The sequence below is a fragment of the Ambystoma mexicanum genome, chromosome 2q (assembly GCF_040938575.1).
Source record: "Ambystoma mexicanum isolate Mex_15411 chromosome 2q, UKY_AmexF1_1, whole genome shotgun sequence".
NCBI classification, from domain to species: Eukaryota; Metazoa; Chordata; class Amphibia; order Caudata; family Ambystomatidae; genus Ambystoma; species Ambystoma mexicanum.
In genome coordinates this window covers 976,261,119-976,286,689 of record NC_090924.1, presented here as the reverse complement: position 1 = coordinate 976,286,689, position 25,571 = coordinate 976,261,119, and the positions used below count along the sequence as shown (strand labels likewise).

Below are 25,571 nucleotides of genomic sequence, written 5' to 3'. Positions count from 1 at the left end.
GGACCCTTTCTGAGTTACGCCCAAAGAGCGAAACAACTGGCCACTCTCTGAGAAGAGACTCCAGAGGAACTGAAACATAATCCTCTAACGCAACAAATGTTGGACACAGGACACAGTAAGGGACTAATTCAGATCCTATATCATCGAATAGGAGAACAGAGCAAGGTCCAGAATAGGGGGTCAGAGCTAAATAGGAAAAAGATATAGGGAGGGAGATCCCTGAAGAACAGTGGGTCAGAATATTGGAAAAAAGAATCGAGAAATGCCAGTTTCAGGCTAATACAATACAATTTTATGCACAGAGTGTATATGACACAATCTAGACTCCATATAATTAGCTCACAACACCCACATATTTGTCCACGATGCACAGAGGTCTCAGCAGGATTTTGGCACATGGTTTGGGACTGCACAAAGATTACGGAATTCTGGGAGGAAGTGGGAACTAAATCCAATTCATGGGCACACAGTGCGTAAACCTACACATCAGAGGCGTGTTTATGGGGGATACTACCAGGAGTTAAGTGAGCCATGACAAAGAAGAAAATTGTAGCTTTCCTATTTATACTAGCCAAATGCAGGATAGCAATCTCATGGAAAAACCCAAGGGGCCCATCTATATAACTATGGACTGAAGACATACCCTGCTGGGGGATGGCAGAGATGGAATTATTGAAAGCACAGGCCACAACAGGGGGAAAGGAGTACAGGGGGATGGATTGGGGACAAATGCTGAATGAACTAATGAATACTCCAGATTTACGGCCACCTTGATTTGACCTAAAAACTGGACTATGCGCAATATTGAAATTTTTTTTTATTTATTTTTATTTTATTGGTTTTTACAAACCTTTAAAATGACAACATATATTCAAATAACAAACAACATACAAACGTACAAACAATCATCAATTATGATCTCTTGGACGATCTCCACATACACTGTTGTCAGGCATTTCGTGCAATGTCAAGTTTTTGCTGGTATATTCACTCTACTGATACCATCATCAGACGATTTTCAATTGACTCCAGAAGACGTGTTAATGGAAATATCAGTTTGAAGTCGGTTCCTTGATGCATCTGTTTCCACCAGTCATCTGCGCATAAGGATGGATAATTTACACCCCATGGGCCCAAGTGAATTGATCTTTCAGATCTTATCTTAGTGCAAAATAGCACTAAGTGTTTAAGCGATTCTTTAGCTTGCAAGCAAAGTCTACATTCAGTTTTTAGATGCTCATTACTCTTCCATAAACGGAGACGTTCAGTAGTTTTGAACAAGTTTAGTCTGAACAATAGAAACAACCTTTGTGCTTGTGGATCTGGAAACAATATGATGTAACGCTGCTGAGTGTTAAAGGCACATATCTCCAGTGGCGCATCACAAATTGATTTGGTCGCAGATCTCTCGGTACATGTGTGATCCCAGTCAGCGCGCCACATTTTAAGCTTTGCCGCATCCAGATTTTTGTGGAGCATATCGACCTTAATGTCATAATTCTGTAATAACGCTTCACATCTGTTCGACCACATTGAGATGACGTTAGAGTTGCCAGCTGAGATGTCATAAAAGATGTCAAATTGAGGGATTTGTGCTCGGGTGCATCTTTTGCGGTATAAGTTTAGCAAGCTCCAATTAATCCTGGCATGAATCGATATTATCGATAATTCATATCTTATGCATGGAGTCTTCACGCCCTTCTGAAGTGCTTAGACCTTTGACCAAAAGCAGTTCTCTAATGAGTCCCAAGTTTCATAGGAGCAGCCGAGGGCATTTTCTGCCCCATATGTCAGCACAGGGATTACCTTTTGATGGTAAAAGGCCAAGACAGGTTTTAGCGAAAATTTACCATATCTTTTATGGATAATGAGTGCCTGGCTTGCAAGTTGTTTACATTTTCTTTTTATGTCTGCCTGCCACGGTCCATCCGTTATTGTGAGCTTATGAGCATTCCAAGGTATTTGACGCTAGGAGATCTTTGCAGAGACTCTTGGCCTAAAGTCCAGTTTGGGGTGCGTCTACTCGCCACCCATCCGCCTTTTAGATTTTGCAGGACCAATATTTCACATTTTTTTTTATTGATCAATAATTGATTGGATGTGACGTACTGTTGAACAGCATTTAGTTTTCTTTGTAACCCAATGGGTGTCACATCCAAGATGATCAAGTCGTCAGCATATAGAAGCCAACTTAATTGAAAATTGAAAATTTGAGGGACTGTTGCCTGCCCAACTGTGCCCACACCGGTTTTAAATTTATTTTTTAACAATCAGCAATCCTTCTCCCCGGACTTACAAACCTGTGTCACTAGTTAGAAGTGTTTAAGTTTACGTATACTGGTTTGAAATGCTGAAAGCCGAATTATATGTTTAAAGAACTGCTGAATTAAGCATTGTTTACTTAAAATGTAACTGGAATGAAGCTGTAACAATTTCACCAAATAAAGAAATAAAAATAAAAGGAGATGAGAGTGCTGAAACCCGCAAGTTCTTTGTCTATCCGTGACAAGACTTGTGGTTTCCTCCAGAGATATCTGAGATGCTTTCCTGACTCTAAGATTAGAATTAACCTTTTGAGAGTTTCTGTTTAAACCTGATTAACACGGGCCAGGTTTTGTCAGTTCGAAATCCAAACAACCTTGTTCCACAGACAAGCAATCTATGTGGTAGAGCTGGAAAGCAATCTTGCAAACACATACTAATGGAGTGTAGTGGTACTTGGAGCACAAGAATATCCCTTTTAAGTCTGTTTGTCGATGGTTCGGACAGTCTAACTCAGAAATGTTCTGGGATCGGTTGATATCAGGGCTAAAAGTGTTTTGACAACACAGATTTTAAGGGTGTTAAAGGCACATGGGTTCGAATAGTGTTGTGTCTTAACCATTTTGTCTTCTCTGTTCGTTTTGTTTTGCATGTTGACGAATAGCTTCTGTTCTTAATGTAATAGGAATTCTCTTGAGAAAAAAAAGGAAAGGGGAACAAGGGGGAAGGTAACCATCAAGCAGTATTCGTGATGAACTTAATTTGTATCAAGGTTGATTCAATACTGCAATAGAACATGTTTTTAAATTGATGTATATGTGTTACCTTTGTAAAACTGAAAAGTCGTTGTGTCCGCTAACAGAATGTAAATAAATGTTCAAATAGAAATGCGTTTGTTTTTTGGTTCTCATTTCACAATGAGGGTCACTGTGGAATGCACTACCAGCACCCACATGGATGCTTGGAGCCTTTAATACATTGGTGTAAGCGGCACGCTTCTGGCACCAATGTATGCAAAAGGAGCAGCTAGTGCATTATTTCTGCTGCTGTCCAGCTTCCTGGGAAGGTGCAGAACACAATTGACAACAAGGGTACGTGCACGTTTCCCAAAATTGACCTTATAAAACCAGTGCATTATCTGTGTCATTTTTAGATGCTCTATTTATTTGAGAATCTGGCCCATTCTGTCCTAAGGTGCCCAAATGGTATTACACATCATCATTGTGCAGTAAAGAGTACAACATACACTAAGTGACCCGCTCAGTATTTGAGTAAAATAAGATCCCAGGTTATTTTGTACTTTTGATTATGTAAATGCTAAAATGTACCGTCGAACAGTAAAACTACTACTCTCCATAAAGATTAGTGACCAAATTATTTTCCTTCCCCAGGAACACCAAGATAATGTGTTGGGCAATGCAATGCAAAGTGTCATAGCGTTATTGAATAATCTGGTGAACCAGAAAGAAACAAATATGAAATTGCTTTACAAGCAAGGTACAGTATGTATTTCTTCTACATGTATATTTTCTCTTCCTGTTCCAACCATAACTATACTGCTGTATACAAGTGCGACATCATCATGCAGGAAAATGAAGTGTATTCACCTTCATTATTGTTTTTTGTACATATGTTTTCGAATCCTTAAAAATGTGTGCATGGTATACTACTCATATCTAATGTGTACCTTGCACACGTACCACCCGTGATCAATTACGGCCTGAGCCATGCTGCCAGTTTTTCTGACGTGTGTGGATCCACAATCAACTGAAAAAGAGAGATTGGGAGGAGGGCAGAGCCTTCATGCAGCTGCATTACCAGAGGGAGAAGACGAGTTGCCGTGCTCGGTCTGTGTTTGTGGAACTCACTTCCACCTGGTATCCATATACTGAACTCCCTCGCCTCATTTAGGACAGAATTAGAGTTTTTTGTTGGTTTAACATTCTTTCTTCTTTTAGAGCATTCTCTTCTGTCATGTTCCAGCTGGTGCCAGATGCAGTTTTACTGCTCGGCACGATAACATTATGTACTAGATAAATTACAAAAAAATAAAAAAGTTGTGTAGATGGCAGCAGCAGTGGCTCCCAAAATGCAATCCAACATCTCTTATCAAACTGACTGATGTAACGTTGTAGAGCCCGAAGTGAGATCCTTACCCAAAACCCTCTGGAACGTTGACACTGAGACCGTTGAGAGTAACGAGGATGAGGGGAAACACCCTTGCCTTGCCTGGCAAGACCAGGGAGATGGACACTCCAAAAGACACATGGCTCACATCGTTGACAGCGGCCAAAGAAAGAGATGGAGTGAAGAGAAGTACAACAGTGAGATGTCAATGAGAACAGACATGTTCATCGCCTGCAGAACCACAAGAAGAATCGGAAGTGTGAAACCGGAACAGAGCCAAGATTAAGAGTAAGTAATTGCCTGCCAAGGAGTGAAGCTGAATTATGTGGTGATGGTAAGAGGCCCAAAGCACCTTCACAAACTGAAGTTCAAACAATATATATTCATCCTGTGAGGAATTGTGTGCTGGGAAAGTGAGTCTCAAAGCCCAAAGCAAATATATTAGGAATACACTGCCTAAACTGGTATACACTGGGAAAGTGAGTCCCAAACACTGAGTGAACGGGCAAATAATTCATCACCTGAGACATTGCATGCTCGATAAGGAAGTCTCAAACCCTAGAGTTCATTGATAAAATGTCTACTGCCAAAACAGCTAGATGATTGGAAAGTGAGTTTCAAAACCTAAAGTGAATTGACAAAGCATTAAATGCCCAAAGCTGTACATTCTAGGGCTGAGCATCTCAAAACCCAGAGAGAACGGATTGATCCATTTATTAAAAAGATTGCTTATAGGGAAATAGACTCTCAAAGCCCAGAAGGAATTTCTGAAGTGTACATTTTGTGGAGGAGCCTCTTACTCCTTAATGATTTTAAAAAACTCACACTTTTCAAATGAACCCTTGAAGTCTCGACCACAAAAGTGAGATGTAACCATGACCACCAAAAACCATACAAAATAAAATCTTGAATAAATATTTTACTTGAGTATGCTTCTTGTATGTTATCAAGTCCATCACATACTGCAAGTGTTTACATTTCATAGCAAATTAACTCTTAGAATAGATACAGAGCAGTGAAACCGTATATATTATTAACCACCATTATTAGGCAACATTGTAGCGAGTTAAATTAAAATGCCATTATCACCAAACACCTTTGCAGCTATATTGGGTTCAGCAAACAAGATCTGTTATATGGTCAGTTGGAGAGGCCCCTCTGGTGATAACAAATAAATAACCCTGTTTTTTCCCATGTTTAATGGATACTTTCCTCTCCCATATTCCTCATCTCTTAAAATGCTTTGAATTGATTGGAAACATTTCTCTCAGCCACCTTGGAGTGAACCTTTATTTTAAGAAATGTTTTATTGTGTTGTTAGTTTATAAAACGTTAACACATTAGAAAATACACATTGTTCAACAATACAATAAAACTGACACTTCATCAAACGAAAATCATACATATTCAATTTCTTCAGATGCTTATCCAAAATTCAATGATATAAAACTATAGATAAACATTTACCCCTAACACAACATGAATATTTTTTTTTAATGGTGTGAGTGCAAGAGTTAATGAAGGATTACCTCCCCCCTCAACAGTTAATTCCAAAACCAATCAGAGCTCAATTTAGTCGCCTGAGTTACAAATCGTACATAATAATTAAACCTGTCACTGGAGAGTGCAGGACAGAATGACTCCTAATGTCTTAGGAACTCCATTGTCTTTACGCCACAACATCTGCAAAATCATTGCTCTGCATCTTTGGTGCCTGTGACAGTGGATATGAATTCGTAGATTTTTTGATGCAGCAGCCTTTGCCCCTTTCCTCAGTTCCTCACTTCCTTTTGCTCCTACGCTATTTTGGAACACTACCCCATTGCCATTTTTCAATTGTATCTTGTCTTTTCCTAAATCATTGGGCTTCAAGCCATGAAAGAACTGCAAGAACTCAGTGTCCGTGTTGGATCCACTGCAGTGCTATGTTTAGTGTCACTGGGCAGATCACAATCAAAAGCAGATGTTTTCAGTAGGTGCACCCAAAGGCGGTCGGAGAGAGAGTGTGCAATTTCTACATGGCGTTGAACAGGAACACTTTGGGTTGACTACCCCCCACTATACCCCCTTCCACCCTGCATGAATCGTAGAAGGTGAAAAGCCAGTCTATGGAGGGTGAAGAAAAGAAAGCAAATGATAAGAGGAAAAAGAAGGCGCCATCCTCTCACCGATCTTTTTTTCTTTAATAACTTTGAGTGAGACAGACAGTTAGATTAAACCAAGCTGTGCACTCCTTTCAAGAGCTTACATCATAAACAATAATACAAAGTGTGATCCCTCAGTGCCAACTTCCTCCGTCTAACCCCACCCTTGCACATCCCATACCCACATCTTGTACATCTGATAAAGCTTTCCACTTCCTGAATCTCCATTTAGAGCAAAGAGAATTATTTATGGAGGTTCGATTTATCTATCCATGAGAGTGAACTATTTGGGTGGGACCAAATCGCCACATAGGAGGAATAATTTCCCTATATTAAAGCTGTAATTTTCTCAGAGGCAAGGATCTCCCAAACCTTTCCCCAACACACTGGTATAATCGGGCCTTTGGGGGGGTTTCCAATTATGTGCCAGTGAGATCTTTGCTGCCAATAGATAAGAAGGTGAGTAATGAGAAATGCATCATTACCTCTAAGTGGGTATTGCTGCCCCCAACAATATCACCAGTGGGTCCATTGGAAGTGTAATTCCTGTGATTGATTTGATATGAGAGAGAACCTGAATGCAGTAGGATTTAGAGCATGACCATCACATATGCTATGTCATGCCTGTACACAAGTGTTTCTAGGTGTGACAAGCCGGGGAAGACGGACGGAGGACAAGACAAACGATCTTACTAGGCCTTGGGTCATTCAGATCGTGCAAGTGTGACAGCGCAAAAGTGCAGGGGGAACGGAGAGGGGGAAGCGCCAGGGAGAGGGAAGGGGAAGTGTAATCACGGGAGTAATGCTCTGAGTGCAGCCAGGGCAGTGCAGCTCTGGGTAAGTGCATGGAGGCAGGGGGCTGTAGAGATTACAGTTACAGCCAATGTTCAGTAGGCTCGGAGGCAATACAGGGGAGACTGATCATGGAGGAGCCTGGTACCCTGTGAGACTCTGGGTGTAGACAAGCAACTAGCAGGCAGGTAGGCCAGCAGGGTGGAGAGAGAGAAAGCAGAGGAGAAAAGGAAGGTCTTGAGCAGCTTCCACAACTTCAGGTCGTCCAGCTCATGCTTCAGAGGGGCAGGGAGCCATTCCAGAGGGAGGCACCTGCAGAGGAGAGAGATCTATCCCCCACTCTCTGCCTGGAGAAGCGTCTGACCCTCAGAGAGTTGGAGGTAGCTGAGCGAAGGGCTCGATAAGAAAGGTATTTTGGAAGAGACCGTTGGATGTAGGTGCAACTAGGTAGGAGTGATTCATATTATTGAGCCTATCTGTGGAGAGGTACCATCTGTAACACAGTTTCAACTGGCATTCCTTGTCTGTGGTGCAGCATGAGGTGTGGTGGTTATGATCCCAAATGTGTCTCTAAATGTCCTTGTCAATCTGACGGCGCTGGTCCCTCTCCCAACTTTACATGTAATGCAACTGTTCCAGAGGATCAAAGCGGTCTAGTAATTTGTAAAGAGTTGCCATTTTAGCTTTTGATAGCCCTGAGAGGTATGTAATCTCCAACGCACCCAGTTCTCTGGTCTCTCTCCGTTTGACATCAGGGTTGGATGCCTAGTGACGTAGCTGGGAGTATCTAACCCTCTCATTTTCCTACAGTGAGAATGCCCATTTACATTCTTTGAATGTGTGAGAAATTCCCCCATTGTACAATTATCTCAATTCTTTTAGGTCCTCCCTAATCCACTGGTTGAAGTCTGACCTCTGAAGCCGTGGCGTAAAATCAGGATTATTTAAAATGGGATATAATGGCCCCAACCCACTAGAGATACTCCACCATACAATCATTTTATTCCAACACCTTAGGGAAAGTCGTGTGAAGGATAGCAGTGAAAGATTTGATGGATACTGGGCCATATTGAGAAAGGGGAGCTGTGAAATAGACGCTCAGATTGAAGTCTGCCATCTGGGGGTCGAGGACAGTTGCCCCCAATTGAATATGTTTGATATCTGAGCCGTCAAGTAATATAGATATATATCTGGCATCCCCCCCCAATACCCCACCCAACACTTACCCCAATTCTTTGGACAATAAATCCTGTTTGATCTTATTGGAGAAGGTTGGGAATTACCGCCATCGGGCGACTGTCCAGAACCTTGGAGTATATCCGGGCATCATTATTCGTAAGGGTAATAGGGCAATAAGAATCAAGCAGATCATTATCTTTCTTAAGCTTTAAAATAAAATAGTTGATGTCTCTTGCATTGTTGGCACTACATGCCCTACTTTAGGGAAGGTGTTAAGGAATCTTGTCAAGTGAGTTAACAACTGGGTGAGAAACATTTTTAAAAATTCAGATTTGAGGCTCTCCAGGCCTGGGGTGGTGTTTTAAGTGACTTAATGGCTGCATCCACCTCTCAGAAACCTCTCAGATCTTAGATATTTCTTCTGGGCGTCCTGATCTAGGACCGTATCAGTCATAGTCATTGAATAATACTGATAAACAAGGCCAATTTCGCTATCCTCATAGCACAAACCACCCAGTTCATCCCTTAGTGTCATAATATTTTTGCGAGAACAGCGTTTAGCTATATTTTGAGCTAAAAGTTTATTTGCCTTATTCCTCTACTCTAATATTGTTTGGTTGTCGGGAGTGATTTAGCGGTTCTCTCAGCTAGATGGCCCCACCGATCCTTTTTAAACTTTACATGGAGCCTCTGGGCACACTCCTCAAAGATCCTGATATAGCCATACACCAATACATTGACACTACTCAGTTTTATAAGAGAACAAAAATCCCACAGGTCATCATTTGTCTCCAGGTTTAATGACTCATCATCCAAACCATGATGTCGACTGCCTACCTCAAACTTAACCCATCCAAGACCAAAGTAGACTTCATTGGTCATCCTGGTAAACAACAACTTGTCCAACAATAGCTCAGTGATATGTAACAAGAAGAATTTGATCCACAACTCTAATTCAACAAAATCCTTAGGCTTCACCATTGACAGCAGCCTGTCCTTCCAGAAACACATAGCCATGAAGGCCTAAACTGCCTGGCTCCTAATGTCACTTCATCCCGCTGCAGGACTTCCAGACTATAGTGCAGGCCCTTGTGTTCTCACACATCGATGGGGGAAATGCCCTCCTGACAGGGCTCCCAGCTGCTCACTTGGCTCTCCTAAAAGCAGTCTACCACACTGCAGAACATCTTATTACGGGTGTGCTGAAATTGGACCAAATCACCCTCATCTTACACAAACTACATTGGCTTCCTCTCCAGGCCCGGATACTGTTTTAAGACTGTATGTATCATCTACAAAGCAGTGAAGAGTAGCATGCCAGCATACCTGTTGGCTAAGCTCCACATGCAGCAAATCAACCAACCACAACTCGTCCGCAAAGAGAGGACCAGCACACAATCCTTCTCTTGTCATGTACCAAACCTCTGGAACTCGATCCCGGTATTGGCACAGAATACCCCCACAATTCTCCAATTTTGGAAATCTCACAAAACGTAGCTTTTTCAACAACACCTAACGAACGGCTGATCCCAATGGACGTACAGACCGCAGTTCAAATGCTGGCTACCCATGCTATGTACATCGCTCCACTGCTCTTGAGTTACAGAACCCACTTGAGAATTTCAGTCTTCGAAACATAAGTCAGTGTCCTTAAGGAGAAGTTCACAACAGTCTCCAACCCTTGAGATGGAGTTGGAAGCGTCAGCACCCACACTCATTGTAGCCAGACAGATACTGTTTCAAACAGCCTCTTGCACCACACAGAAATGAGACCGTTTGGCAAAAAATGCAGGAGATAATTTCTGAGGTACAGTTGACAACGCTCTTAGTGTGACTCATAGAACCAGGCCCTCTGCAGCCTCTGAGGTTGGTGAAGGCATTTCTACCTTACCAGCTTGACCCCGAGTTCAACAGTGGAACCTAGTGGCCCAGCATCACCAACTCTACCCCAGAACTAAGTCTTGCGCCTCATCAGCTCACGTCTTTAGTTACCTCCATGCCAGATCTGGGGCTGGGGGAAACTGGGGGTCCCAGCATGACAAAAGCAATTGCTAGAATGATTTTAAACAATCTTTGACAGGGAAGGGGATCTTGTTCCATTTGGCTTGGAGTCGGGTAACCCACCAGATTTGCTTGAGCTATTTTTTGCAAACAAAATACCTAATCAGATATATTGGAGCAGGATTCTCTGAAGGAGACCATATCCGTCCATCACTGTTTGACTAGCTCCAAATGACGTGGGTTTCCTGTCCACACGCCTAATCTCAGAGAGGTTAGTGATACAAGACTCCAGAGCTGGCACAAAGGCGGCAGCTTTCCCATCACTTCCTTCGGATAGGTTTTCATTAGCAGGCACGATTTTTGCATTTGGAAGACAGGTGTTCCTCATAATTAACACTGCTTGCATATTGGCTTGTTTTTTCCCCTCATTTTGGGACATGGTTGGCGATGCAACTGTGAATTTGCTTTGATGATACAAGGAGCATTTATGGGACTTGTCATTGATGGCAACAAAGCAGGCAAAAACATTTTGTAGTCCGGTCCTGGGGGTGATCGTCCTCAGGCATTCATGGATGCGCACCTTCAGTTTCACACCTGATGTCCAGTCTAAGCTACTTTACATGACATGTACTTTGATGTAGTCAATCTCATATGGAGCAAGTCTGATGGAGCAGTTGAAACATTTAAGCGTGAAAGGCCTCTCCTAAGCCATTATGGCTAACGGGTGAGAAGCATCCACTTTTTCAAGGGGCTATTCCTTTTACCCCTTTTCTTCTTCCCAACAAGGTAGTGGATAATTGTCAATAAAAACAGCAAAGTCAGCCTCAACACAATCCTTCGCAAGGAAGCAGAGCAGACTAAAATGGTCTCAGTGACTCGTGGTTAAAAGCCTCTTAAATTTGTAAGAATTCTAACACTTCACATCAGTAGGGGTCAGGCTTTCTCTTTTACCATCAGGAGTGGATGAAAACCAGCTCTGTCGCCTGTGCATTGCAGGTATTTTCCCATGGGTACTGCCTACCATACTTGCAGGGAACACAGCCCCTCTTCACTACCCATACATCCCAATGACACCTTCTGTTCAAGGAGGTGTCACAACTTCTGATAAGAGGTGATAAAATTGGTACTGCCTGCCCATTACTTTCGGACCCACAAGAAGGTGGGTGGTTTTAGGTTCATTCTGGAGTCATACCTGCTGAATTTGGTTCTTCCGAAGGCCCTAATCAAGATGTGACCCTATCTGAGATGTTACAGGCCCTGGGCTTGTAGGACTGTTTGGTGACCCCGACCCTTCAGGATGCCTAGTTCGATGTGCTGATTTACATGAAACATATGCCATTCTTGAGATTTGTGGTTGGATGCATTTAAGACCAGTCTGCAGACCTCCCTTTTGGTCGATCATTGGCTCATAGGTTCGGCACCAAATTCCTTGTGGCCCCCACCTGTCAAGGGATCAGATGCACATCTTCCTGCACCTGGATGACTGACTTCTGTAGGCTCACTTACTGGGCACTGACTTAAGACCTGCCAGCTGCTCGACAGGCTGTGTTTTCCCTCAATGTAAAAGAGAGGCAGGTCTCAGTGACAATATTAAAGCTTCCCTCTGCACAACAGGGAAACCAACATCTATCTAATAGCTGAGCTCTTTCAGAGCAGAGCTTGCCCTTTCAGCATTGGCCTGCCTCGGAATCCTGGGTCTCATGGTTTCCTGTATTTGGGAATGCGATCCCGCCATTAGCTGTTACTCAATCAATTGTCCCAGTTTGGAGGTAACATTACAGATCTGGTTTGAGTCACTGGAAATATGGCTCAGGGTCTCGCTTGGTGGTCCTTGAGAGGGGGCCCTTTTTTCACCCATGGCCACACGCCACAGTGGTGCCATATGCCCCTTTTAGAGGTTGGCAAGTCAATCTGGATAACCTAAGTCTGCTCTCCAACTGGCACTTGTTGTCTTTCTGCTGTCCTTACATCGGGATCACGCACCGACTGTGCGCTACCTCTGCAAGAGGGGAGTTGTGGGGTGGCTACCTCTTTGAAGGGATCCAGTGCATCACATTTAATTGTCAGTTGCTGATGTAGCAGAGAAGGAGACTGTTGTAGCAGACATGGGACCACCTTGCATAAATTGGACATTAATGATCCTGTAGGAGACTGTCACCTTTCGGGTGACTCCTCTGGTGGACCGGCCTGCTGCCATTCTCAACAGGAAGGGGTTGTTTTTTTCTAGAGAGTTTCCCAAAGGTAGTCCTGAAGGCATGTGTTGATTGTCGATTGGACATTTGATCTCCTATGTTTTTCCCTCTGCTTCCTCTCATCGCAGTGCTGCTCATAAGATTGAGAAACATTGAATCCATCATGATTCTGATCACCCCAGATTGGGCCTTGGAGGACTTTCTGTCCAAGCAGAATAGAAGCTCCTAAAATGGAATGCAAGCTGTCAGAACTTTCATGCATGGCTGTTGAATGGCTGAGTTATCCACACCAGGATAGGTCCAACAAGGTCCTGGACATTGTTTCCAGGAGACCTGCTTAGTTGCATTAATCTATCTGTGTCTGCAGATGGGGCAAGTTCTCCAGCTGGTCCTGTATAAGAGATGTTGACCTACTGACCTGCTTTATGGCGTCTATGTGGGGAATTTATGTTGCTACTTGGTAGGCAAGACCTACAGAGTAGAGCATCAGAGGTCTTTTCAGTAACGATTATTATATTTTTTTTTTAACCAACTTTATTTAGGTTTTCAAGAGCATTGGTTACAAACATGTATGCATTTAGAGCATGGGTGCACAACACAAAGCCCAAGGGCCAATTGCAGCCCGCCATGCCGTTTTGTCCTGCCCGCCAGCAACAAAGACTTTCCTAACGGAGGGCGGCCCGCAAGCAGCATCGGCTGCCCTCCATTAGGAAAGTCTTTGTTGTCTTCCGGGCCGGACAAAACTCTGGCCCTCATTGGTTCAGTGCATACGGACCATGCAGCTCCTACGAGCCATGTAGTGCGTGTGTGCTGCACCAATGGAGTGCCAGCACTACGGCCGGCGTGGCCAGTAAGGCTTGATGCCGGAAGGCATTTCAGCCTTGTCACGCCCACGCCAGCTGTAGTGCTAGAAGCCTCGCCAGCGTTCCAGCACGTCTGGTAAGTACATGGTGGTTGGGGGGGTGGAGGGTGTGTGTGTGTGTGTGTGTGTGTGTGTGTGTGTGTGTGTGTGTGTGTCTGTCTGTCTGTCTGTCTGTCTCGGGTCCGTCCTGACTGTTTGTTTTTGTATGTATGCTGAGATGCGGGGGCGAGGGGGTGTGTCGGGTGTGTATGGGTGTTTTTATTTGTATGTCTGCAGTGTATGTTGGGATGCGGGGGTGGGGGTGTATCGGGTCTGTCTGACTGTGTTTGTGTGCAAGTGCAGTGTGTGTTGAGATGTGGAGGGGGGTGTGTGTCGGGTCTGCCTGAATGTGTTTGTGTGCAAGTGCAGTGTGTGTTGAGATGCGGAGGGGGTGTGTGTGTCGGGTCTGCCTGAATGTTTGTTGTTGTGTGAAAGTGCATGTTGAGAAGCGGGTGTGGGGTGTGTGTCGAGTCTGCCTGAATGTTTGTTTTTGTGTGCAAGTTCAGTGTATGTTGAGATGCTGGTGGGTGTGGGGGGGTCGGGTCTGCCTGAATGTTTGTTGTTGTTGTGTGCACGTTCAGTGTATGTTGAGATGCGGGGGTGGGGGGTCCGGGTCTGTATGTGTGCATGCTTGTGAGTTTGTTTGGTGAGTTGGGGGGTGGGGGGTTCGGGTCTGTATGGGTGCATGGTGTATGCTTGTGGGTTGGTTTGCTGAGTTGGGGGCTCGAGTTTGTATGGGTGCATGGTGTATGCTTGTGAATTTGTGTGCTGAGTTGGGGGTTGGGGGTTTGGATCGGTATGGGTGCATGGTGTACACTTGTTAGTTTGTATGCAGGAGTGGGGGGGTTGGGGTCTGTATGACTATGTTTGCATGGTGCATGCTTGGTGGCATGGGGCATAGTGTTTGGTTGGGGAGTGGGGGCCATGGGGCATAGTGTTTGGTTGGGGAGTGGGAGCCATGGGGCATAGTGTTTGCTTGAGGGGTGGGTGTCTTGGGGCACAGTGTTTGCTTGAGGGGTGGGTGTCTTGGGGCACAGTGTTTGCTTGAGGGGTGGGTGTCTTGGGGCATAGTGTTTGGTGAGGGGTGGGTGTCTTGGGGCATAGTGTTTGGTGAGGGGTGGGTGTCGTGGGGCATAGGGTTTGGTTGGTGGGTATCGTGGGGCATAGTGTTTGGTGAGGGCTGGGTGTCGTGGGGCATAGTGTTTGGTGAGGGATGGGTGTCGAGGGGCATAGTGTTTGGTTGGGGGTGGGGCCCATGGGGCATAATGTTTGCTTGGGGGGTGGGTGTCTTGGGGCATAGTGTTTGCATGAGGGGTGGGAGCCATGGGGCATAGTGTGGCACTCCAAGAGTGAACCCAAAAATAAAGCTAAAACAGGCACAGTAAGGAGATGTACATCCTTTGCTTTTTGTGGAAACCTGACTCAACGAAGGCCATACTCCTCTTGTGCAATCCAAACAGCAAAGTATAATGATGGAATGTCCAATCAAGTGTCAATAAAATATATATAATTTAATTAAACAGACAATATGCAATAACTAAATAGAAATAAATAACAATGGAAAATGTGGAGTACAAAATATAAGTTTGAAATACAAATAAAAATCATTACACTTCAAAAACGTATTCTTTTTCCATGTGTTTAATGAAAATTGGGGGTTGAAAAAGCCTCCTGCCACTCCACGCCCCACCACGCCTACCGCCCCATCCACGTTTACTTTTCGGCCCACTATAGCCATCATGTAAGGTACTTTCAGCCCTCTGTCAAAGTCAGTTGTGCACCCCTGATTTAGAGAATAGCAAGCTTTGGCCCTTCCCTATTGTTCGCTCCAGTCTTTGGGTTTCATTTGCTCTTACATTTTAACTGTTAAGGCCCCCCTCCCCATTCCCCAGCACCCCACCCCCAAAAATAACTTCACATTCGGGTGGAGTGTTGCATATTTGGCTTCATGAGTCTTCCGGGCTGAATCGCCTTTTCTGCCCAGGATTTGCGCTTTCAGATAACAGGTATTTTGCAGAGTAGTTTACGCTTAAAGTACATTTGTTCTTTGTCGTCTGTGAATTCATGCAGTGGCATCCAAGTATTCAAGTATTTTGAATAGGAGCCATGAGTTAATGCTGTCCCTTTTTCCATGGTCATCACCCCCCATAGTCTTACCCACCACATGGCCACTATCGGCCCTTGCTTGTGCTTCCATGCTTGTGCCAGGGTGATTCTTGCAGCACTCAGCATATGGGTGATAAGGCTGGCTTTGGACCCTGAGTTTGCGTAACACCCTTTGACTGCCTCAACCAGAAGGACCACCACCGGATCAAATGGCAGTTGTGCCCCTGTTATCTCCTTGATATGGTTCACAATCTCCCTCCAGTATATTTCTGCCACCGGGCAGAACCACCACATGTGAATTAAGTGCCGAGGTTGACCGCAGCCTCTCCAGCAGGATATGGGGTAGTCCGGATTAATAGAGTGCATGCGTGCTGGCGCCAAATACCACCTCAGACACATTTTGTATGCTGCTTCTTTGATTGAGGTGCATTTGGAGCTTTTAGCGGCTCTTTGCCATATTTGGTTCTAGGTCTCCCCAGAGATTGGCTTCCCTACATCAGCCTCCCATTTTTGCATATACATGAGGTTTTCTTCAGGATCCACCGACCCCATCAAGCTATAAAATTTCGACACCCCTTTTTCCGGCTGGCCTTCTTTTATTGTGAGTTCCAACCCCACTGGGTCCCGAGTTGCTCCCTACCGGACCTTTCTGTTGGAAATCCAGTGCCTGAGTTGAATATAATGGAATCTCTCACATTCTGGTATATCAAATTTGGCTTTGCATCTCTCAAATGTTAGGGGTATACCCTCCTCATAAAGGACCCCTAGAGTCAAGGTTTGCTCCCTTCCCCCCCAATGTGCCCAGAAGTCAGTCTGCATCCCGGGAGTAAAATCTGGATTGTGGGCAACAGGTGCGAAAGGACCCCCCACACCCCCTAGTTTTTACCTTTCCAAGTAATTATTTGTTTTTAAAAGGCTATGGCTATGGCTATGGCTATGGCTACTAAGGCTATGCAGTTTCTAAATGGGTCGATCACTGTTTTTCCACTAGTCCAGTTTGTTGTTCTGGAGTGGAACATGACTTTGTATTTCACTACTGTTGATGGCGGATCCCTGTGTGGATCCCTCTAAGCTCTTGTTGTCTAACTCTGAAGTTGAGTTTCTTGTTTGATATCTCGTTGACTGTGAGTGAGTGAGCTCCAGGCCCTATCAGTGAAACCTCTTTACTTGTTATTTTCCAGTGAAATGGTTACTTTGAAGGTATTCACTCTTTCCTTCTGAAGTTCGTGATAGAATTTCACCTTTCAAGGAAGATTAAGTCGCCTCTGTATTTTTTTCTCTTTTCTTATCCCACCAAGACTGAGGCGTGTTTGCATCATCTGGATCATAAGAGTGCTTTGCGCTTCTACACCTCTAGATCAAAGGGGAGAATGGCCAGCTATTTTTGGGTTTTGTTGGTTCTTGGTTAAGCAGAGCAGTAGTGAAACAGATTCTGGCTTACTGGATTGTCTGATGTGTCTCTTAATACCATGCTTTGCCAAATTGTGTGATGGTTCCTCTCTATCACCCCACCTTCCTCCTGTGTGTGACTGAGATTCTTTAAGGTGAAGAGGAATTATTGAGAGGATGGTATCCATTAGAAGACAGAGTTGGTTTCCAATGTTAATGGTTTTTGTTAAATAAGTTCTTACGCGCATCAACCTGTCTCTCCATCCCATCTAATCGATTGCTCATAACCTGTGGCAGTTCCTGGCTTCAGCGTGTAGGGAAAATTGGCAGAGCTGAGGTAATGAGATATATACATATATATATATATATATTTCTGAGGCTTGTGGAATCTGTTTAGATCAAATGCTGTGCATAGGCCGACATCTAGTGGACGCTGCGGAGTATTACAGTTTGTTTTTCAAACTTGTTGGAAGCATAGTTGCGGAGTTCCCTGGCTTTCAGCCATTTGTCATTCATTATTCCAAATTTCCCATTTCTCTTATCCCACGTCGAGACTCCGAAGATTGATGCCTGTACAGAAGAGCGAACAGCTGTTGAGATTGCACGACAGACTTTGGTCCTTGGAAGGCCTCTGGCCTCGGACCTGCAAGTAGGGAGAGTGGGGGGGTGGACATACTCACACTCGTTTATTTCCTATACTTGCACGCTGCCATATCTTAACATATGGAGAGTACTCCATGTAAATTCTGCCCCAAGTGCAACCGTAAATTCCCTTGGGTAGATGGGCATAACACCTGTAATCTCTGTTTGCCTAGGGACCACCCCGAAGCCAATTGCAGAGTGTGTAAGCTCTTTAAAGCTAAAACACTTAAGGACCGCTCCATCAAACATTGGGCCCATTACGCCAGGCAACTCGAGGCCATGGACGACGTGGGTTCCTTCAGTGATGGCAGCAACGCCGCCGTTTTGGATGGCGAGGGCACTGGAGTGTCGTTGGACACCCAAGCGCGAGCCCCCGACCTCGGAGGACTGTCCGGCGGGGCATTTATGGGGACCACACCCGGCGGCATTAGCGCTACCCATACACCTACATCCAAACACACTAACCCCTCCCGAGACTCGACACGTGTGTCAGGCAATCGGTAGAAAAAGGCACAAAGAGAGCGGTCCGCAGAATCGGTGTCCTCTGGGCGTTCCAGGTCTCGATCGCCTCATGACACACAGCAACCTTCTGCGATTGCTAAGGGTGCCACGCTTCCTAAAGTCCCGGAGGTATGGTTGTCAGAAGACGAATCCGACCTCCACCCCCAAGCAGCAAAGTCGACTCCACGTCTGCCTCAGAGTCTCGACATCCCCCCTTTAAATCTCTAGACCCTACGGAACACACCTCCGAATCTCGACGCCAGGCGTCGAAAGATTCAGGGAAGACCAAGGAGTCAGGGAAACATGCCTCCACACATGGTAAGGGGTACAAACAACAGAAAAAACCATCTGAACACCAGGTTCAGAAGGAAAAACACTCCAGAGGATATGGGAATGGAAGATGAACCTCAACAAGAGGTGGTCATTCCCAGTTCCAAGGAATGGAGCTCTGAAGACATCGACAGAGTGATGAGGAGAATGTCTTTCTTGGTTAACTTTTACAAGAAGAATCCTGATCACTCTTTGAGCTATCAGAATTCCCCTACTACCTCTACTCCTTCTGGATCCAAAGACCCTCAACCTCCTAGTAAGAGACCTTACACTGAGACTCCAGCTCAGGGCCTGATTTCAGACCCACTCACTATTCAACCTTATCTTCAGTATAGTGAAGATCCAGACATACAGAAACTGGACGACCAGGCAGGGGTCAAATACTATGGGGACGATGAGGACCAGGATGATGAGGAGGAGGAAGACTAGGCAGAGGCCTATAGTCTCGACTCCCCTATTCCCAAGGACCCACCGGTGAATGACTCACCTGTGGATAATCAGCCATTATTGAATGAGGTTTTAGCTAAAGCTGCAGAGCACTTTCAGATAGACACAAGGGGCTCAAGAGGAGAGGTACTTTGCAGAATAAATTATGGGGGATAGGAAATCCGTTGCCCAAGCCCTACCAATTCTGAAATCCATTCAACGCAGAATTGACCCCTCCCTCCTTACCCCTAAACTTATCAGGGCAGTCAACCCAAGAATAGAGAAATTATTCAGGGCCGCTCCCTCCGACCCACTTTACATAAGGGGTCAACTTAAACCCGACTCATTGGTGGTCACAACCACCGGAAAAGGGGTGGGTACACCTCTAGCATCCTTGGACGCTCCCCCAGACAAGGAGAGCAAAAGGATATATGGGCTAGGAAGGAAAGTGGCTTCCACCTCTGCTTACCAGACAACAACTGACAACACCACCACTCTGCTGGCAAGTTACAATTGTCACCAATGGGAGCAGGTAGCTGCCCTCATTGCCTACGCACCTGAACCTCTAAAGGACCAGTTGGCCCAGATTGCGTCAGAAGGGAGATCGGTGTCTGGATGCATTCTCCCGGCGACTTTTGATGCAGCAGACAATGCAGGCTGGCCCATCGCAGAGAGCACAGTCATCAAGAGACAAGCTTGGCTAAGGCAGTCGGGGTTCAAACCCGAGACACAAGCCACTCTAATCGACATGCCGGTGGAACCAAATGTCTTGTTTGGGAAAGCGGTGGAAGAGGCACTCAAAGCAGCCAAAGATGAATATGAGACCCTTAAGTCCCTTGGACAGCTAACCAATAAACCCACGAACCAATGAGGAAATTATAATTTTCGTCACTCCCACGGGCTAAATTCCCACAGAGGGTCCAATTACTCTCAAGGGCAAGGAACATCGTGGGGAGGCAACCAACAGACTACCCAGAATTTCCCCAGAGGTTAGAAAAGGGGCGGCGGTAGAGGGAGAGGCAGCCCAGGTAGAGGCGGTATGCCTCCCGACAAACAGTGACTCTCTGTTCAGGGTCCCTTCCTATGCATCCCCAGTAGGGGGGCGCATTTACAGCTTCACCCACGCATGGGAAGGGATCATATCGGACAGATGGGTGCTGTCCACAGTGTCCGCGGGATACTGCATCGAACTGTTTGAGCGCACCCGCGACCATCCTCCAAGCCAGAAGATACACTCCTTGGAGCACCAAAGAATCCTCCTCGAGGAGATTGTCATTCTTCTTGCAAAGGACGTGATAGAACTCATCCCGGGCAACCAGGTAAACAAGGGTATTTATTCAACTTACTTCATTGTGCCAAAAAAAGATCTAACAATCCGCCCAGTATTAGACTTATGCCCTGCAAACAAGTATGTCAAGCCTCAAAAATTTTGCATGACTACCCTCCAAGAAGTAATCCCCCTACTAAGAAAAGGAGATTACATGGCAACATTGGACATGAAAGATGCCTATTATCATATTTCCATGTTCCCAGCGCACAGAAGATTCATGCGCTTCAAGGTCGACAGTCAGCACTACCAGTTCAGGGTGCTGCCCTTCGGTATAGCCTCGGCTCCAAGGGCATTAACCAAGGTACCGGCGGTGGTGGCGGCGCACCTACGCAGGGAGGCAATTCCAGTGTACCCTTACTTAGACGACTGGGGAGACCCCAGTAATTTGCAGATCCAACATCCAAAGAATGATCGACCTCCTCTTCGAATTGGGCTTCTCAATCAACGAGAAGAAATCAAGCCTGGTGCCAAGCACCTCCAAACAGTTCCTAGGAGCTGTCCTAAACACTCAAGAGGGGTTGGCCTTTCCACCAGAGGAAAGAATTTGGAACCTACTACTGCAAATTCCTCAATATCAGTCCGGTCGTCAGATAAGGGTTCGCAAAGCGATGTGTTTGCTAGGCATGAAGGCGTCATGTATTTACCTGGTTCCGCGCGCGCGCCTGCGCATGCGTCCCATGCAGGAATAGTTGGCGAAACAGTGGTCTCAGGCAAGTGGTCAGTGGGACGATCTAGTGGTTGTTTCGCCAACACTAGGACAAAGTCTTTGCTGGTGGACAAGAGAGAATTTTTCCAAGGGGAAACCCTTTTACGATCCGGATGTACAGGCTGTAGTCACTACAGACGCGTCCCTGTCAGGATGGTGAGCACACCTTCTTCACCACACAGCTCAGGGCCTCTGGTCTCACACCGTGGCTAAGAATCAAATCAACCTGCTAGAGCTTCTGGCAGTCTTCATAGCGCTTTGAGGGTTCGAACCCCACCTATCGAACCCGTCAGTGCAGATCCTAATGGACAGCACGCCTGCAGTATTTTACATAAACAAGCAGGGGGGCACTCGTTTGCCAAATCTGTCCAGACTTGCCCAGAAAATTTGGATATGGGCATTCAGACGGAACATTTACCTGTCATCTCAACATATTTCAGGGGATCTCAATTCACTAGCAGATGCTTTGAGCAGAGACCCCCCCTCCCAGAAGAACATGAATGGTGGTTACACGAAGAAGTCGTAGGAGACCTCTTCTCACAGTGGGGTTTCCCCACTATAGACCTATTCGCCACAAGCAAAAATAGACAATGCCCAGGATTCGCATCCAGGTTCCCCCAGCCAGGCTCCATGGGGAACGCTCTATGGATGAACTAGTCGGGGATGTTTGCCTACGCTTTTCCACCAACCCCTCTGATGAGGAAGGTGGTCAACAAGATGCACAGGGAATCGATGACGCTCATCCTAGTTGCTCCCATGTGGGCGAGACAACCGTGGTTGCCGCACCTGCGCAAACTTCGCAGTGTGCGAACCCATCAGTCTCTGTGCTGGCACAGCCTACTATCCCAGCACGAAGAACAAACAGTGCATCCTCAACCCGCTCGATGAACTTGGCAGCATGGCTCCTGTCATAGAGTTTGGCCACCTCAATCTACCACAGAGATGCATAGATATCCTAAAAGAATCAAGGAAACCAAACACAGACACTGTTACTTTGATAAGTGGAAAAGATTTGTTATTAGGTGCCAGAATAAACAAATCAACCCAGTTGATTGCACTCCTTCCAATATTGTTACCTACATGCTCCACCTGCTGGATGCAGGATTGCTATTTAATTCACTCAAAGTACACCTGGCGGCACTGTCAACATACACCACCTCCCATAACAAGGTGTCATGGTTGAAGGTGCCAGTTGTCAAAGCCTTTATGGAAGGGGTGAAGAGACTCCACCCTCCAATTTCCAACCCACCATCAGGGTGGGTCCTTAATGTGGTGCTTGCTAAACTCATGGGCCCCCCCTTTGAACCCATGCATAAAGCTACTCTCAAACCCCTGACCTATAAAACTGCCTTCTTAGTAGCCATTACATCCATAAGAAGGGTCAGTGAAATTCAGGCTCTGTCAGTTCAGGATCCTTTCTTTACTGTTCATAAGGATAAACTGGTTTTAAGAACTCACCCTAGGTTCTGACCTAAATTAATTTCAAAATGCCATGTTAACCGGTCCATTGAGCTACCGGCCTTCTTCCAAGAACCCAAGAGCTCTGCTGAGGTGAAACTACACACTCTAGATGTGTGAAGAGCGGTCCTCTTCTACGTAGACAAGACCAGACCGCTAAGAAAGACGGATCAACTGTTCGTCTCCGTAGCAACAGGCAGAGAAGGAGATCGCGTCTCTAAAGGTGCCATCTCTAAATGGATAGTCAAATGTATCCAGCTGTGTTACTCCCTTTCAGAAAAAAACACTGCCTTTTATGCCAAGGTCCCACTCTACAAGAGGCACTGGGGCCACCAGGCTTTCATTGCAAATGTACCCCTTGACACCATTTGCAAAGCAGCTACATGGAGCTCTATTCACACCTTTACTCAGCACTACTGCATTGACACTCATTCCAAGACAGATACTCAAGGGGGACCAGCGGTTCTAAGACATTTATTTGCTCATGACCCTGCTCACATCCCACCTCCTCATTCTAACACTGCTCGCTAATCTATGCACAGCATGTGATCTAAGCAGATTCCACAAGCCTCAGCAGGGATACATTACTCACCGTAATCGTATTTCTGATGCTTGTATCTGCTTAGATTCACATGCGCCCGCCCTTCCTCCCCTCTGAGAGAAGGTGCATGGATGCTTGTAGTCTTATCTTTATATCTGCTTGGATACTCTGTACTCGCGCTACTCCTCATGCTACCTCATGTCAGAAAGAATACAATCTGAGGGTCCTACACGCGTGAGGGATCATGGGTACAGTGGACGTCCCACTAGGGATAGTATTACTGGCACGCACGCCCTACGTCGACGCGCATTTTTGAGTTTCGAAAAACAAACTGTAATACTCTGCAGCTTCCACTAGATGTCCGGCCTATGCACAGCATGTGAATCTAAGCAGATTCAAGCATCAGAAATACGATTACGGTGAGTAATGTATCATATATACATATATATTTCTCCAGCATGGGGTCTGGCATGGATTCACATGCTCATGAATATTCCCTGTCGTCAGGCTGGGAATCCTCAGTACAAGACAAAACAGTTTCACTTTCACTTACAAACTGTATTTCTCCTTTAATCCAATCACTGTCCTCTGGGCCATGCTACCCCTATCCAATGACAGCCCTCTCTCTAAGCCCCTCCTCTGGCAGCCATCTTCAGATTTTTACTGCACAGTGTTGGGAGTCCTCGGGTTTGCTCTGCAAGCTACTTCTATGTTTTTTCATGTTTTCGGCGGAAAAAGGTTCTATTTTTGTTTCGAAAGAGCCTGTGTGCTCCTTTCTCCATCTGCTGACAGTGGGGATCCGTAGTCAGGGAATTTCAGCGTCCCTCAAGTGCGAAGATCCTCAAAGATTCCAGAAGGCCATCAGCCTATTTCACGCCCTCCGACTGTGACGGAGAAGATGGAGGGACGGTCCCTCTTTAAGCCCTGCAACAAGGGTGGGATACGGAATGCGTTTGTAGAAGACAAGCACCTACAATGCCTCTAGTACCTGCACACAGACCATAAGGAGATGGAGTGAGAGATATGCCTCGGGTTCCCCAATAAGACGAGGGACAGGCACAGTAGACTGGCGGTGTGGCTTAACGCTAAGGCCTCTTCTCCGTGCCCCGAGCAGGGTCATGCCTCACCCAGGACCGGTCAGAGGAGCGGTCTTCTAAGTCCGTTGAGGGCACCTCACCCGTGGGGGTCTAAGACAAGGCCAAGAATCGTAAGTCCGAGTCCACAAGTTTGCCGCGGAAACGGGTCACAAGGTGGACAGTGCGCGATCGACATCACCCACATCACCCTCCACCTCCGATGCCTGCTGGCAATTGAGCTCCTCCTCGAAAAGGAAATCAATTACCCTGGCTAAACTGCGAGAAAAGTCAGAGAAGCCATGGACAGAGGAAAAGAAGGCCGAACAGCCCAAGCAGGCCCAATTAGCACAGGGTAAGACTTTGTCGAGTATAGAGCTGGTGGCAGCTGCTATCACGACTGCAGAGGGAGCTGACCCTGTGGAGGAAGCCCCCACAGCACAGAAGGTATCCCTGCCCGCAAGGCGCAACACTGCCGCAGTGAATTTGGCAAAGTCTGCTGGCATGCCAGAAGAGGGAAACTGGCTCATGCCCGGTTCAAGCCCTGCAAGGGGATTAAAGAGGGGGGGCAAGGAGGCCCGAAACAGCCCTTCCAGGCCATGGCCCAAGCCATGGGGGGGTCTTGTCCACGGATGACGAGGAACAGGAGTCCGTGCACACCGTCCACAAGGACGTGGAAGAGGAGGGCGAAGACGGCGGAGGGCCTAGTTTTCTGATCCCGCCAGCTCAGCCGAGGGATGTGTCTCTGGACATTCTGTCGACCCTTCACACCTTGGTTTCAGAGATCCAGAAGAGGATGCCTCTGGGCCAGGTTCCGGGGGTCCCCCAGGCACCTGTTCAGCCTCCAACGAAGAAGAGGAAGTGTCATCTGATGCCCCCATTTCATCCTCCACATCCGCGTCAGGCCCCTTCTCCCCAGCAGACACAGACACAGGTATAGGGATGGATATGGCCACGACTACAGACGACGACGAGGATATCGTTGCATCGGACAGAAAGTCTCCGCATTTGGATGCACCACCTAGGGCGCCCCCACCGGACGAGGTGGGGGTCGTTCCACTCCATGATCGCCAGAGCCTCCAAGCTATTTCAGCTTGTGCCCGAAGAGACCAAGAAGGGGGTTTCTTGTACCAGAGGGCAAAGGCCAAGAGGAAGGCAATCATGGTGGTGTCCCTTCTAGACAATGTGTGGGAAGAGGGCCTTGCCCTCATGAAGAAACTTTGCATGGCTACAGCCAAACGGGACAGGCTGGAGAAGAAGTATCGGGTGCCGGACTCCACACCCAAGTGCCTGAGGTCGCAACCATTGCTGAATTCGGTGGTATCTGCAGCTGTGAGAAAATGGTTGGCTAACACGTCCTCCTCGTCGTCTTCGGTCCCCCTGGACAGCGAGGGGGAAGAAGATCGACACCATGGGAAGGAAGGTGATTTACACTGCAGCGTCCACTATCAAAAGGCCAACGCACTGGCAA

The 25,571-nt window shown here is 46.3% G+C and overlaps 1 protein-coding gene across 2 annotated transcripts in view; it reads left to right on the top strand.

Moving 5' to 3' along the window:
• Positions 1 to 25,571, top strand: part of ULK4 (unc-51 like kinase 4) — a 2,742,936-nt gene that overhangs the window by 2,013,281 nt on the left and 704,084 nt on the right. For both annotated transcript variants that reach the window (XM_069648276.1, XM_069648275.1), the window contains exon 32: positions 3,654 to 3,759. In XM_069648276.1, the coding sequence (XP_069504377.1) occupies positions 3,654 to 3,759 (106 nt within the window). The remainder of the gene's footprint in view (positions 1 to 3,653; positions 3,760 to 25,571) is intronic.